The 15,705-nt window shown below is 34.2% G+C and overlaps 1 protein-coding gene across 1 annotated transcript in view; it reads right to left on the reverse strand.

The window, feature by feature from the left end:
• Positions 1-674: 674 nt before the first annotated feature.
• Positions 675-15,705, reverse strand: part of SPRED1 (sprouty-related, EVH1 domain containing 1) — a 118,779-nt gene continuing 103,748 nt past the window's right edge. The window contains exons 6-7 of the mRNA XM_008581105.1: positions 8,934-9,035; positions 675-5,787 (exon numbers count right to left, since the gene is read on the reverse strand). Of these exons, the coding sequence (XP_008579327.1) occupies positions 5,137-5,787; positions 8,934-9,035 (753 nt within the window). The 3' untranslated portion in view covers positions 675-5,136. The remainder of the gene's footprint in view (positions 5,788-8,933; positions 9,036-15,705) is intronic.

Below are 15,705 nucleotides of genomic sequence, written 5' to 3' on the forward strand. Positions count from 1 at the left end.
GTATTTTTTCTTTAAGGAGCACTGTCTGTATGACATTATATAGATGGCCAAGCAGGAAACCTAGTTTCAATTTTTCTGACATAAAAACTATTCTACTTACTTGTGGGTATTAACTTGATATGAAGAATATTAAGCAAATTTCTGAAAACCTATAAATAAGCATGAGACTACATTTAATAATTCATGGTAAAGGTATTTTTGGTTTTCAGATAAATACATCTGTAACATAGTAATCCAAAAGTTACTCATGTTTACACTGATTTTTGAGTAGAAAACTGTCCTAATAATTTTTCATTTGGATTATTATTTTCATATATATTGCAAGTTAAGTGAAACTGTGAAACTGACTAGAACACACAAAAATCAGTAGTAGTCTTGGGTTAAACATCTGCCACATATTTAAGGTGGCTAATCCAGACTTAGCTGCAACATGGTCCCAAGCCAGTTAATATAATTTATTAGATAACAGACTAAGAAAAATCTAGATACAATCAAGGAAAAATGTCAATAAGATGAACTACATGTGAACTTTCATTTAAAAATATATACCTTTAAAGAATGGAACTAAAAAAATTATAATCAAAAGCTTCCATTTTCACTGTTACTTTCTCTTTTAGTAATTATTATCTCTTATGTGATAATTTGCCATGCTCTAGAAGAGTAAGAAAAAGTCCTTTTATATTTCATGATAGATTTAATCAGGTAATTCAAGGGAGGAGGGGAACCATTAAAACAAATTCTTTTATCATCTGATATGTCCAATTACATGGGTATAATGTAACAAAAACAATTACAAACTTATATATGCATATTTACATTATATACTCAAAACTAGCTAGTCAACTATATCTGAGGAGATACATTATGACATGAGTTAAACAATTTTTCATTGCTTATTAGAAAGAATGCAGTCAAGCTTTTAATGGAAATAATATACATGTGAGGCACTTTTGAGGTCAACAGAAAGCAAATGACACTACACACTGGAAATGTTCACAAAAATCTATGTGTATCTCTAATACAAAGGTTTTTCAACTAGATTATTCTTGAAAAATTTCAAAACTAACAACTTATGCAATTTAAGAAGCTTTCAGGAACAATGACTAACATTTATCAGTGTACCAAAGAATATGAAAGTTTTATAACCACCTGGCTGCTAGGCAAACAATACCTAAATACCTTAAAGCCCTTTTTTTTTTTTTTTTTTTTTGTTTATATAAATCACCTCAGGTTGTTTCTTTAAAACAAAAAAATCATTTTTTTACATTTGACTCTGCAAAACACCTTATGATGCTATTATTATCATGATTTATAGGTTAATTTTTGTTTTTCTTAGTGCAACAATAATGCAAGTTTCTACTACATTCCCTTATACTTAGGAATGTGATCATGGAAGTCAAATCAAGAATGAGAATAATATCTAGTAAAGAATCTGTGTTTTTCAGGTAACTATGTTTTAAAATTTTTATGTAGAAAAATGTTATATTTGCTTAATGCACCTTTGGGCTCTAATTAGAAACCCACTCTTAAACACAGATTTCCAAGTGTAATTACAAAACTTAAAGTAAATTTCAACAAAAGAAACATCTTAAAATTCTTTACATTGCCTGTCTAGAGGAAAATACATGTTTCCTGTAATCTGGAGACTTACATGGATGTTAAGAAACATCTCTGTGCCATTCAATTAAAGGGGAAGGGGGAAAGAAAAAGAAAAGTAAAAGCAAGACTTACCCAAGATATCAGATGGCACTATACACATGAATTGAAAGTGCATTTGTATTACCTCAAAAGCTCATTTTAGGCACTGCTGAATTGAAAATAGGTAGTTTCAAGTTTTTCCCTTTAAATTTTAACCCCTGCCCCCTCATCAACTCAGAAACATACACACACAATCTCTCTGAAGTTGTCATGATAAAATACAGGTGATTTTGTTAATTTTTTTTCAAAAAAAATTGCCCCCGACTAGCAATGGGAGGAAAAACAAGAATACCATTATGGTAATGGCTTTTGCAAGTTGAAGGAACTGGTTCTATAAATGCCTCAGCACATCCATTAAGTTTGACTGCCAGTTCCAAATATCAATAAATATTTTAAAACAGGATATGTAAGAGAAAAGTGCTTAAAATCTTTCAGCAACCAGCAAGATGCATTAGGGAAAAGGATCATTTTATAGTCCCTTTGAGATATTTCTTACTCCTAGTTTCCCCATAGGAGGTAGCCACCACTTAAATAGCCCTTTACTGGTAGTAATGATGAAACCCTGTCAGATCCCTATTGCCATCTCACATCTCTAGTCTGGAAATTGTCCAGTAGATGGTGCTGAAGTTCCACACCTCATATTTCTTCAGAAATCAAAATGACTTCCCTGTGAAGCCAGGAGAAATGTCATTTAAGAATTAATTCTGAACAAAACAAGCTCATCAGACCAAAGTGTTTCTTGCTATGCCATCTAGATGATTTCATTTTCAATATTTACTACTACTTAAGCAGTTTTGTTGAGCCATTTGCTTATACTATTAGATTAAAAACAAAGAGAAAAGTTTTAGATGAAGAGCCAATTGGCAGTGCCAAATGTGGATACAGAATGAGAAAATGTTCCTGAATGTACCTATACACATGTCTAAGAATCATAGATTTAAACTACCCATTTGTATTCACAAAGGAATTCTAATCTACTCAAGAGAAAATCTCCACATAGGAATTCAGATAACATTATATTATCAGTTAGTCTTTTAAAACTGATATGGAAACTGGGTGTGTTAACTCTAAAGATCCAAGGTGAAATAAAAAACCATTTCATCACCATAGTTTTTAATGAAGAAATCTGTTTAAAACTGTAAAGGAAAAAATGGGGATGGGATGGCAAAATCTTAGCAGCAAAGTGGTTAAACAAATTGAAAATATTAATGCACAAACATTAAAATATTAAAGCATATATGTTGCATATAAAATACAGTACAGAACCAGGAGTTGCACTATACTGATTAGTGCTTAACAGAAGAAATGATTAAATTTGTTCTTCCCGGAAGTATATACAGTTCATTTCCACAGCATTTTCCTATATAGCCAGCAAGTCATTTTCTTCAGTTAGTCACACCTTGCTCAAACCTGAATTATAAATTCAGCACTTACAAATATGAAAATTCACAAGGAAAACAAATTATTTCCATTTCACCAATAAAAGGTAAGTTTGAAAGTTAACAGTCTATTCTAGGAAACCAAGTTTAGTTGAAAACTTCAGGGATGAAGATCATCTGGTGTAGAGCAGCGTCCAAATATATAAACAGTAAAAATAAGACTTAAAACTGCTGCTACAGTGTCATGTTTTGGATTTAGTTCATCCAATTGATTTTTAGTACAAAACTAGAAATAACCTCTTCTTCATAACATCTATAGTTATCAATATATTTTTCTTCTTTTCAATGTGAAATAATACTTCAAGATGATCTATATACACAATGTTGTCAGTTCAAGCTGTCATATAAATATAAATGCTTTCTTAAAAAAAAAGTATTTTACAGACAGATAGTGTTATATACATTTGTTTGATCTGGGGCAAAAGAAGAAAGCTAACACAAGCTTAAGTGTGATATGTAAAAAGAATACATAAATGACATTTAAAAACCTGCATAGAAAATGAGCTTCAAATGGTAGTGTGGTTTTCATTTTTATCACCTCTGAAACTAAAAAAAGGCACACTTTTTAACTTTATCCCTCTAAGAAAATGATCTTAAAGAATCCCTCTCCTGGTTAGAGTTTCAATGTCACACCTTAAAAAAAAAAAAACCAAAACAATTTGACTGCAAGGTACTTTAAACAGTTTGTTGGAACATTTATCCAACTACTTTGTAAATTAAACATCCAGTAATACAATGCTCTGAAAAGAAATAAATTTATATGCACAAGATATTTCATTCACGATGTTGGACTAAATATTTTCCTGGGATAGTTTAGCACACATTTTAACAAAATAATTTTGCTTTTGGACAGTTTAAACAAAAATAAATGCAACTGAGAAAAGTTATCATTGTTATGTGAATAATAAGCACTGAGGATTAAGCTAAAAAATTACTAACACAGCTGAACATATTCTGGTTTTGTAGAATGATAAATGAAGATCTCAAGAGGAAACTGTTTTACACTAACTATCCAGTTACACTTTTGCCTTGTAAAACATTTGTAAATGCGGTAAAATTTTTTGAAGGAGGAAGCTCTGAAAGAAAACAACTTGCTGGTTGAATACCACAAAAAACAAAACAACTAAATTTTTTCTGTAATGTTTACTCATTCTTTTTATATAAAAATAAGTGTTACGTTCCCATTAGAACATTAGACAATTATATCTGTGCTTTAAAAAAAAGTTGGTCACTCAAGGCTATTAGAATATTTTAAAGGATTTTAAGATTACCAGAATGTACAGATATAACTCAATATAAATGGTAGCCAAAGAGAAATGAGGATGAAAATATCAAATCATTCACATGGAATAAAAACATTAACTAGATGAGTTAAATATTCAAAATATATGGAATGTGACAGTAGATACATGTATATCTACTTCAGAACTAGGAAGGAGAAGAAAAGTTTAATACATAATAATTCGTACCTTACATTTAGTTAAATATAAACATTTGTTATTTATACATAAAATTGCTTTCAAAAAACAACTAATAAATGATTTAGTTGCACTTGTTTTACATCTTATAATTCCCAAGTGTTAACTTTTCTTAGATTGAAATGTACTGTCCCCTAGTGCACTTTTAATTTTAGTTCATGTCCTAATGAATTCAAACTTTCAAAAGTCCCATCACCTAATACATAAATATACAAAAAATGCCAAAAATTAATCCCTTTTAGTTGGATCATATTTTATGCTGACTTTTTATAGCCAACAACCAGAAATGGTTTCCTTCTGCAAATACTCTACAACCTGTAATAAACATGCCATGCACTCAAGGGAAAAAGTTAGGCATGGCTAGCATTTGTGAAATGCCAAGAATTGACAAGTTCTGCTTCCTCCACGTGTGGCCCCAATACCAGGCAAGATTTCATGTTGCTTGCCAAAAGCTTCCACAAATCCAAGTTAGCTAATTCTTGGAAACAAAGATTTTAAGCTCATTTTGGCACTGGATCATTTCATCCAGCAGCTTTATGTTTCCCACCACAGCACCCACATGCCTCACCACAGCGATGGCACATTCTCAAAGGGACGTAGCAGCACATACATGGTACAATGAAAGACAAAGCTACCAGGGCTAACCATCGTAAGCAGAACTTGTCATCGCTAGTGTCACATGAACAAGGATCAGAAAAATCTCCCTCTGAGTCTGACATACAATGATACAACATGCTCTCTGCGCAGAGCATACAACTAACTTGATATATGCATCTTTTAATAGGGTCTGGAGCATCCTGACATTTTCCCCTGCCATTTTCTTCATGATTAAACCTTTCCTGGCAGTATACACAGCGAGAACGTTCACCATCCTCTTTTCTTCGTTTTGACTTCTTAAATTTTAACGAGGAAGGCTGTGTCTTAAATACCACAGAGTCTTTGAGTGAACTTAACTTAGTCTCGTCCCCAAAAGAGTACAGATAGTCTGATTTTTTACTGTCTGGTTTAGAAAAGTGAATACTGGCATCAGTATCATCTCTGTCCAAGTCATTTTTCCACATGTCAGGATGTCTGTAGTCTGCATAGCGACGTATTAAGATATCTCGAGGGTTTATTCTGACAATCTCATCCTCATCTTGAAAGCTGACATGTCTGATTGATTTCAAAGGGACCTAAAAAGGAAAGAGATAAAACTGCAGTAAAAACTATAATGGTTAATTTTGTGTGTTAACATGGTGAAGCCACAGTGCCCATATATTTGCTCCAACATTCTGATGTTTCTATGGTATGTTTTCTGGATGAGATCTACATTTCAATTGGTGGACTACGAGCAAAGCACAGTACCTTCCATGATGTGGATGGACCTCACTCAATCAGTTGAAGGCCTTAACAGAACAAAGAGTGGTCTCCCCCTGAGCAAGAAGGAATTCTGCCAGCAGGCTTGCCTTAAGACTCAGACTGTAACTCGTCCCTGGGTCTCCAGCCTGATGCCTGCCCTGCAAATTCTGGATTTGTACCTCCACTACTGTACGAACCAATTCCTTAAAATAAAACTCAACCTATCTTCCTATCTATACATCCTGTTAGTTCTGTTTCTCTGGAGAAGCCTGACCAATACCGATTTTGGTGCCAAGCAGTGGGGTGCCACTACAACAAATATCTAAAAGTGTGCTAGTAGCTTTGGAACTGGGTAATGTGTAGAAACAAAAAGAGTTTTGAGATACAGGTTAGAAAGCACCTTGAAGAGACATGGAAAAAGGTGCTTCTGACAAGGCCTCAAGTGGAAATGCAAAACATGTTATTAGACACTAAAAGAAAGGCAATCCTAGGTATAAAGTGACAAAAAACTTGGCTGAATTGTGTCCTAGTATTTTTTTAAAGGCAGATCTTGTGAGTGATAAACCTGGATATTTAGCAGAGGAGATTTCTAAGCAAAGTGTTGAGAGTATAGCGTAGCTTCTTTTTGCTGCTTACAATAAAATGTGAGCAGAGAGAGATAAACTGAAGAAACTGTTATGCAAAAGGAAACTAATTTAGAAAATTATCAGTCTATCCATACTGTAAAAAATGAGAAAGCATGTTCTGGAGAGAAGACCTAGGGTGTGGTTGGACAATCATATGATAAAGTGAAATGCTACTGACTTGGGCTGAAGGGGACAGAGGCAAGACAAATGAGGGAAGGCTGCTGGATTCTACTGCAGGATTCTACAGGATGAGCCAAGAGAGCTATGTGGCAGAATGACCCTGAAGGCAGGGCTGTTTCCTCCTCAGTTACAGAAGGTGGGGCCGACTCCTCAGTTTCAGTGGTCCTTGCTATAGTAGTCCAGGGCCTTAGAGGTGATGCTGACACCTCCAACCAAGGGAGTGGGGCCACCATCCCAGTGGGCCTGGAGGACAAAGGATCAAGCCAAAGAGCATTATTCTTGAGTCTTAAAATTAATGAAATTTTCTGTTAGGTTTGGAGTTGCATAAGACCCATGACACCTTTCCTCATTTCAATTTCTCACTTTTGGAATGAGAATGTTTATCCGTGCCTTTTCTACCACTGTATTTTGGAAACAATAACTTGTCTGGTTTACAAGTGCACAGCTGGAGAGAAATTTTGCCTCAAGATGATTCATACCTTGAGTATCACTAACATTTGATTGAGATGATAGTTAGATGAAATTTATAGGACTCTGAATTGATGCTGAAATGGGTGAAGACTTTGAAGTGACTGGGATGAGGATAAATGTATTTTGCATATAAGAAGGGCATAAATTTGGGGCCAGAGGGCAGAATGTACAGGCTGAATTGCATCCCCCTCAAATTCATGTTGAAGCTCTAAAACCTAGTACTTTGGAATGTCACTATACGTGGAGATAGGGCCTTTAAAGAGCCCTATGTTAAAATGAGGCCTTTAAGGTGGGACTTAATCCAATCTGACTGGCATCCTTTTAAGAAGAGGAAATTTAGATACACAGAAAAATATACCAGGGATGTGTGTGCAGAGGAAAGACCATGTGAGGACACAGTGAGAAGGTTGCCATCTACAAGCCAGGGAAAAAGCCTTCTGAAGAAACCAATCCTGCCAGCGCTTTGATCTTAGATGTCTAGCCTCCAGAACTGTGAGAAAATAAATTTCTATTGTTTAAGCCACCCAATCTGTGGGGTTTTGTTATGGCAGTTTTGGCAAACTAAGATAAGGAGATAGATGTTTACAGCTTAGCTATATGGAAAGTCTCTAAAAAGCGACTTAACACATACACACATGCACACTCTCTCTATTGCTTGCTCTCTAACCATTCTGGGTAGATTGGCTCTTTGATCTTTGAGATCAAGAAGCAAAATTAATCTTTTGACCATTCTAATCACCCATTAAGGCAGACTTCTAGTAGTCAAATTTATATCTCCTAGTTACAGTCCCTGAACACAGTGACTAGTCTACAAGTAAGTACCTGAGAGGCTGGGGCAAACTTCTACTCCCCAGATATTTGAAATTGGGGCTTAAAAAAATCCCAGATCTGGGATAAAAGTGAGGTAATGGATATAGTTCATTAAATTAACAATATACTATTCTTATTGTCCTATCTGGAATTGGCAATCCCCCAAACTCAAAGAGAAGTCTGGATAGAGTAACAGTGTTTATAAGCATATATGCAGCAAATTAACACTGTGAAAAATTTTTAAGTACAATTCAACTATGGGGAGAATTAGGAGGACTGGAAAATTTCACCTATATGCTAATTAGTTATGTTGCTTTGCCCCCCACTGATTTGTCCCCCCTCTTCCCCTGGGTGAAGGAGCCACAAAGGATTACTCAAAGCCCATCTCTTCTGAGCAGTGAGAAGCCCCAAAGTGGTTAATTTCCCAGAACCCTCTAGAGGCATTCCTTTCATTTGGGAAATTAGCCCTGAATTGGGGTTCTCTTCCTGCATTTATTCTCCAGCCCAGAAGTTACAGGAAGAGACATAGGTGGGGTTATAGTTCAACAATATAGGCTGGTAACTCTCAGTGAAACAAGCCAGATGACATTCCATAAGATCATTTAAGTGATCCACCAACAAAAGCTTGATCTCAGCAAACATTCCTTCCCCCTACAGCAGCTTCCCAGTAACTCTACATATCAATCAGTAACTAGTCTGTCTTTGAACCAGCAGCCTTGCTGTGTTACAACTTTTTATCTTACAACACATACCAAATAGCCTGAGGAAAATTTCCTGTTTTTGTAAGGTCGATATTTGAAACTGTAAGGCTTTGGAAAACCAGGCCCTGTGAGGTACATTTGCTTTATAGTATATTCCACAGTTATATTCCATAGAAGATAAACATTACTTACCCTATTTTGAGACTTTAGGCTTCCACATTCCTTAGATATTTGCCGCTGTACATATTCCATACTTCTGCTCTGAATGTCTAGGCCTGGCTGACCAAACGTTATCTAAAATACAAATAAGTGACAAAAGAATGAATTTCTTATTTTTAATGAAACCAAATTCAATGTACCTTCCAAAACTTCATAACTATTGGTAATAAAGTTTTTCAAAATGATTTTGATAAAAAACTTTGAGTCATTCCCCCTTAAAAAAACAAGAACAACAACTTAGAGTATATATGTAAAATTTAATTTAACAAGTAATAAATAGGCAAAAATATAGAAACAGCCCAAATATCCATCCACTAATGACTAGGTAAACAAAATGTGGTAGATCCATATAATTAATTATTACTCAACCATAAAAAGAAATAATTAGAGTATATATGTAAAATTTAATTTAACAAGTAATAAATAGGCAAAAATATAGAAACAGCCCAAATATCCATCCACTAATGAATAGGTAAACAAAATGTGGTAGATCCATATAATTAATTATTACTCAACCATAAAAAGAAATAAAGTGATGATACATGACACAATAGTGGTTGCCAGGGACTGGGGGACAGGAGAGTAGGGGCAATGACTGCTATTTGGTACGGGTTTTTTGAAGTGACAAAATGTTATGGAATTTGATAGTGATAATTGTTGCATAGTCTTACAAACAAATATACTAAAAACCACTGAATTGTATACTTTAAAAAGGTGACTTTATGGTATATAGGTCATATCTCAAAAAAAACCCAACATAGATACAGTTAGTGTTCTAACACATTCATTAGTTTTTTGAATTGCAAGGCCCATTTCAGAGCTAGATTATAGTTCAAATTTATCAATGTTTCATTTAAAAAAATTTTTTAATAAAAATTCAAACATACACAAAAGGAGAATAAGATAACAAATCCCCACATGTACATGTATCACCTAGCTTCAATAATTTTGGCAATCCTGTTTTTTTCCTTCATTATTTTTCTGGAGCTTTTTGATCCAAATCCCACTGTTACCCTTAATAAAACTATAACCTTGAAAATAAAAAGTAATACATGCACATGGCAAAATTTTTAAACAGTATAAAAGCACACACAGTAAAAATCTTCCTTCCATCTCAGACCGTCAGTCCCTGTCCTAGAAGTTAACTATCTTAAAAATTTTTAGTGTATTCTTCCAAAAATTTACATACACACACACACACATGCGCAAATATGTGAATCTTTAGAAGTTTTAAATACAAATGGGACCTTTTGTACAGTGCCTTGCTTTTTAAATTTAATAAATTAGTAAATTACGGATACCTTCTATGTTTATAAGTGGAATATATAAAAATTCAGGAATTAGGGAAACTATGGATTAAATGGTCTGGGAAGGTTTCATGAAGGAAATGGGACTTGAAGTAAATGCAGAATGAGTTAAGTATTTGGTCAAGTAAACAAAACAAAACAGAAGAGCATTATAGAAAAAAAGGAGAGAGGAAAAATTTTTTTCCTGATAGAATACAATAACCTCAAGTTATATATTAAATATATATTCCTGAGATCTATTTTAAAAGGTAAGAATATCCACTTTTTCACTTATTACCCCAATTTCACCTTCTCAGAAAAAAAGTCACACATACCACTCAAACACATACATACTTTGAAAACTATCCCAAGTCAATAGTCTACAAATATTAGTCCTCTAAGTGAAAAGACAAATGGACAATGTTGACTTTGCACATTTATTAAACACAGATGTTATAAGACACACCTCAATTAACTATGGCTTTTTAATACCCTGGGAATTTGGAGGTATTGCTATAGCCTTTAGGAGAATTTATCAGCTGAAAACAAACATGGGAGATGCTTCTTCAAAGTTGTTCGCAAACAAAATTTTAAAAGGATTCCGTTTACAATAGCAACAAAATGTTACAAAGGATTAAATCTTATAAAAGATGTACAATCTTTTCATGAAGAAAATGCAGTTTTATTGAAAGATATAGAAGAGCTAAATAGAGGGATATAACATATTCATGGATAAGACTAAGTTCTCCCCCAAACTAATATACAGATTCAGTGCTATTCAAATACAAATTACAAAAAGATTTTTCACCAAACTTGACAAGTTGATTCTAAATTTTGTGAAAGGGCAAATAGCCAAAAAAAGAACCAAGAAGAAAAATAAAGTAAGCAGACTTGCTCTACAGATATTAAGACTTATTCTAGAGTTACAGTAATTCTATAGTAACAAAGACAACATGGTGCGAGTGCAGGGATAGAAAAAACAACAGATCAAATTAGAGAGGCCATAAACAGACCCAACATATGGAAACGATATATGACAGATATGGCACTGCACATGGTGGGGGGGAGGGGAAGGCTCCAATAAATTATGCTAGAAAAATTAGTTTTTCTTTAGTTTTTTATGGAAAAAAATAAAATTGGATCCCTACCATAGAAAAGATATCTGAGATATCTGTTTAAAGTGGACTAAAGACAAAACTTTAGCATTTTTAGCACAAAATAAAGAGAAAATCTATGTGATAAAAGATAGGGAGGAGTTTGTAAAACCATCACCAAGAAAAGATTGATGAATACAATTTCATTAAAATTTTGAATGTCTGTTCACCAAAATATCATAAAGAAAGTGAAAAACAATCACAAACTCGGAGATACTGGCCACAAATAAAACTCAAAAAAGACCTGTACCCAGAATACACAGAAGTGGCACTGAAATCTTCATTACTTGGTAATGAGGTTACATAAGAGCATGTAGTTAAAATCAATTTGTAAAGGAACAATCAGGGCTATTTTTACAGTTTTTCAAATGCTCAATATATATTCCTTGCACATGTGGCACACATCAATCCTAAAGCCTACTTTCTCTCAAGCCTTTTGTAGCACATCAATATCAAAAGCTCACTTCTATACACCCTAAAAAAAAAAAACTTTGCACATGGATAGCTGTGGACAAGAAAGTTTGTATTAGTAGTATGCCTAATAACAACAAAAACCTGGAAACAACTGAAATATCCACTGGTAGAAGAAAAAAAGTGGTAGAACTATCAAGAAAAGCATGAGAATGCTAATAAGCAAATAAAATCCAAGGTAATGGTTCCTCTAAGATAAAAGCAAGAGAATAAATTGGGAGTGTTCCCTTTTTAAGTTTTTTGGTGTTTCTCAAGTGTTCAATTCATATATTCTTTTCTGTGTATTAAGTATGTCATAAATCTTTTATCATAAGCTCACTGATACACTATGTCTTATTCATCTCTAGTGAAAAGACCCTCAGGATCTTGAAAGTAAGAGAAATTGAGTAAAAGAGCTATAATGGTTTCCAGGCCTATTAAGACTTAACTAAAACCTGACTGAGTGTATTAGAGTTTTAAAACAATCTACCTATATATGCAAAGGATTTAAACAGCCCATAAAAACAGAAAATGAGTTAAAGACAAACATTGGCAGTGCCTATTTAAAGCATTACGACGGGAAAAACCTAAGCTAGCATTAGGTGACAATTCTTTGCGGGTCTCATTTCTGCAGATCTAGTGAGCACAGGCACTATCGGTCTTTTGTTTCAGACTATCTTTTCAAGGATGCTTGTATAATGAAACCCTTGAAAGACACAGTGTCTGCCCTTTCAAAAGAGGTCTGTTCAGTGTCTAGTATAACAAAGACAATGTCTCCTTCCACAGTAAAATTCAGGCAGACTTATTGCACATTATAAAAGACTAAGCTTCCCCAAGCTCAGGGTTCCAATGCAGTGATGCAAACCCACTAAATGTACAACATCTTCCTGAATATGACTCCCATGGGACTTGGGGACACAAGAGGAACCAATACAAACATGAAGCTCATGTTACACATTGTGCTCTGAGTAAAAAAGTCCTTTGTCTCTGACCTAGCAGTCTTATGTCTTCTGGAAGCATTCATAAAACTGGCAGGTTAACTTGCTAGCTTACAAGTAAGGTAAAATCTTCAACCATTCATAGTTCAATGAGGCAGTAGTCTAGTCCTTTTGGCAAGGTTGTTTCTCTGTTGTATTGCAGAAAAGGATCCATCAAGCTACTCCAGTTCAATGCAATGAAACATTCCAAGTATCTAATTACTCTGTTGAGCATTTACACTTACCAAGGTAGCTTTTAGTGATGATCTAGTATTTTATGAAGACCTAAATTATATAGAAAACGTGCTAAACAATAATCAAATTTTAGTCTCATCCAAGAATACTGAGGTCCACAATGATGAATTAATCAAGTTTGAATTTCTTTAACTTTCTGTCTCCTTCATAATAAATATGTAGCTCTACCTAAATTTCTCTTCTGCCTTGGAAGATGAAGTAATTCTACCTCTTCTCATGCAATTCCTCTGCCTGTGTCTTTGATAGTCTCTGTTGTGCTTTTGCTCTATCAATTATTTTCTCTGTCCTGAATCTTTAACTTTTCCACTTACTTCATTTCATAAACATATTCATTCCTTGATCCTGCACCTCTCTAGCTCTATGTACTCATAAGAAAGGCTTTTATAGTCAAGCTTCTAGAGAGAAGTGCATGGCAAAAATATTATCTTTGTTTTCTCTCCTGTCATACATGCCTCTATCTCACAGAAACTGTGGTAAGTTTACCAATTACCTTTGCAGAGATTAATTCAAATTTTATTCGAGCATTTTATTGTGATATATTAACTACTCTATCAACTCCTTTATTTTTTTATTTTTATTTATTTATTTATTTATTTTTTGTCTTTTTCGTGACCGGTAAGGGGATCACAACCCTTGGTGTGGTGTTGCCAGCACTGCGCTCAGCCAGTGCCACACTCTCCCAAGTGTGCCACGGGGCCGGCCCCTCCATCAACTCCTTTAAACTCTCCTCCCTAGGCTTCTGGGACATTATTCTTTCTGGATTCTCCTATCTATGTGACTGCTCTTTAACTCACTATTCTCAATATTTAGTGATCTCTAGGTTGTAATTTTGAACACTGCTCTTCTTATTTTAGATAATCTTTCCAAATAATTTTAATTACTTTCATAGTTTTAATTTCTATCCTTACATAATGATTCCCAAATTTTATCTCCAGTTCTAACTCTCCATTAGCCTCAAATCCAGAAATAATATTTAAAGACATATTGGTTGAGAAATTTCTAAATCTGTTCAAAGACATCAAGCCACAGATTCAAGAAGTTCTATAAGTCCAAAACAGGATATGTAACATAATACCTAGGAATAACATAATAAAATATCTGAAAACAAAAATAAGGACAATATTTCTTAATAGAAATGAGAGAAAATAGAAGACAATGGTATTAATCTTTTAAACTGATGGAAAAAAACTATAACAGAATTCAGTAATAAGCAAAACATACTTCAAAAATGGAAGAAATAAAAGATTTTTCAGGTCACCAATAGCAATAAAGAGCAAATAATCCTAGATGAAAGTATGGTAATAAACAATGGATATAAGAACATGAAATAATCATAAATAGGTAGGTCAAATCTCAATTAATATTGACTGTTTAAAATAATATTTTGAAAGGTTTTAAGATATGTATAAATTAAAGAGATATATATATATATGTATATATATATCACAGAGAAAGAGAGAAAATTAAAGTTCATAACAACAACCACACAGAAAGTAAAAAGATAGGTAAATGGAGTTAAGATACTGTAATCTGTGCATTGTCCCTGAAGTGAACAAAAAAGTATTAACTTAGGGCAGATTCTAAGGAGTCAAGGATGCATTTGTAATTACTATGATAAGCTCTTAAAAATACTGAACTGTACTAATCAGCTAATAAAGGGGAAAAAACAAGTAATTAAGTATATTTGAATAAGCAAAGTGAAAGGGAAAAGAGAACAGACAGCAAATGAGAAATGGAAATAGGATAGTAGATTTGTACCAGTAATTACAGTTAAAAAGTGTACAGAATACTCCAGTTAAAAGACAAAGACACTCTCGGAAAAGACAAAATTCACTATACATGGTTTAAAAGAGACACCATAAATAAAAGGTAACAGAAATGTTGAAAGTAAAAGGATGAAAAAACATACTCATACTCTACAAATGCTAACCAGAAGAAAACTGGAATAGCAGAGAAAGTAGACTTTTAGGCAAGAAGTATCACTAGAAGGAGGATATCGTAAAATGATAAAAGAGTGAATTCAACAAAAAGGCATGCTATACCCAAACTAAGAATACACATTCTTTTCAAATGCACATGAACACTGACCATATGGGGGGGGGTCATCAACGAAGTCTCAACAAACGTTAAAGAAATGAAATCATACTGAGTCAATTATTCTTTGACAGGATATTTGTAATAATAAAGAAAACTAGAAAATCCCAAATATTCAGAAATCAAACAATCCATTTCTGAATAATAATGAAAATGTGGCACCTCATCATTTTGCCAGTGCAGGTGTTGAAAGTAGTGTAGTATATGGTAGTTTGTTCCACTATTCATTCTATCTCTGGCATGTTAAATTTTCCATTAAAAATGGATAAGCAGGGCCGGTCCGGTGGCGCACTGCTACAGTGCGCCGCTTGGGAAGTGCGGCGGCGCTCCTGCTGAGGGTTCGGATCCCACATACAGACCGGCCGCTCACTGGCTGAGCGAGGTGCGGGAGCAACACCGAGGGTTGCGATCCCGTAGCCGGTCACAAAAAAATGACAAAAAGGAAAAAAAAAAAAAAAAAAATGGATAAGCAAGGGCCGAGCCCATGGCGTACTCGGGAGAGTGTGGCGCTGGAAGCGCAGCAGCGCTC

The sequence above is a fragment of the Galeopterus variegatus genome, unplaced genomic scaffold, assembly GCF_000696425.1.
Source record: "Galeopterus variegatus unplaced genomic scaffold, G_variegatus-3.0.2 Scaffold90, whole genome shotgun sequence".
In the NCBI taxonomy this organism is placed as follows: domain Eukaryota; kingdom Metazoa; phylum Chordata; class Mammalia; order Dermoptera; family Cynocephalidae; genus Galeopterus; species Galeopterus variegatus.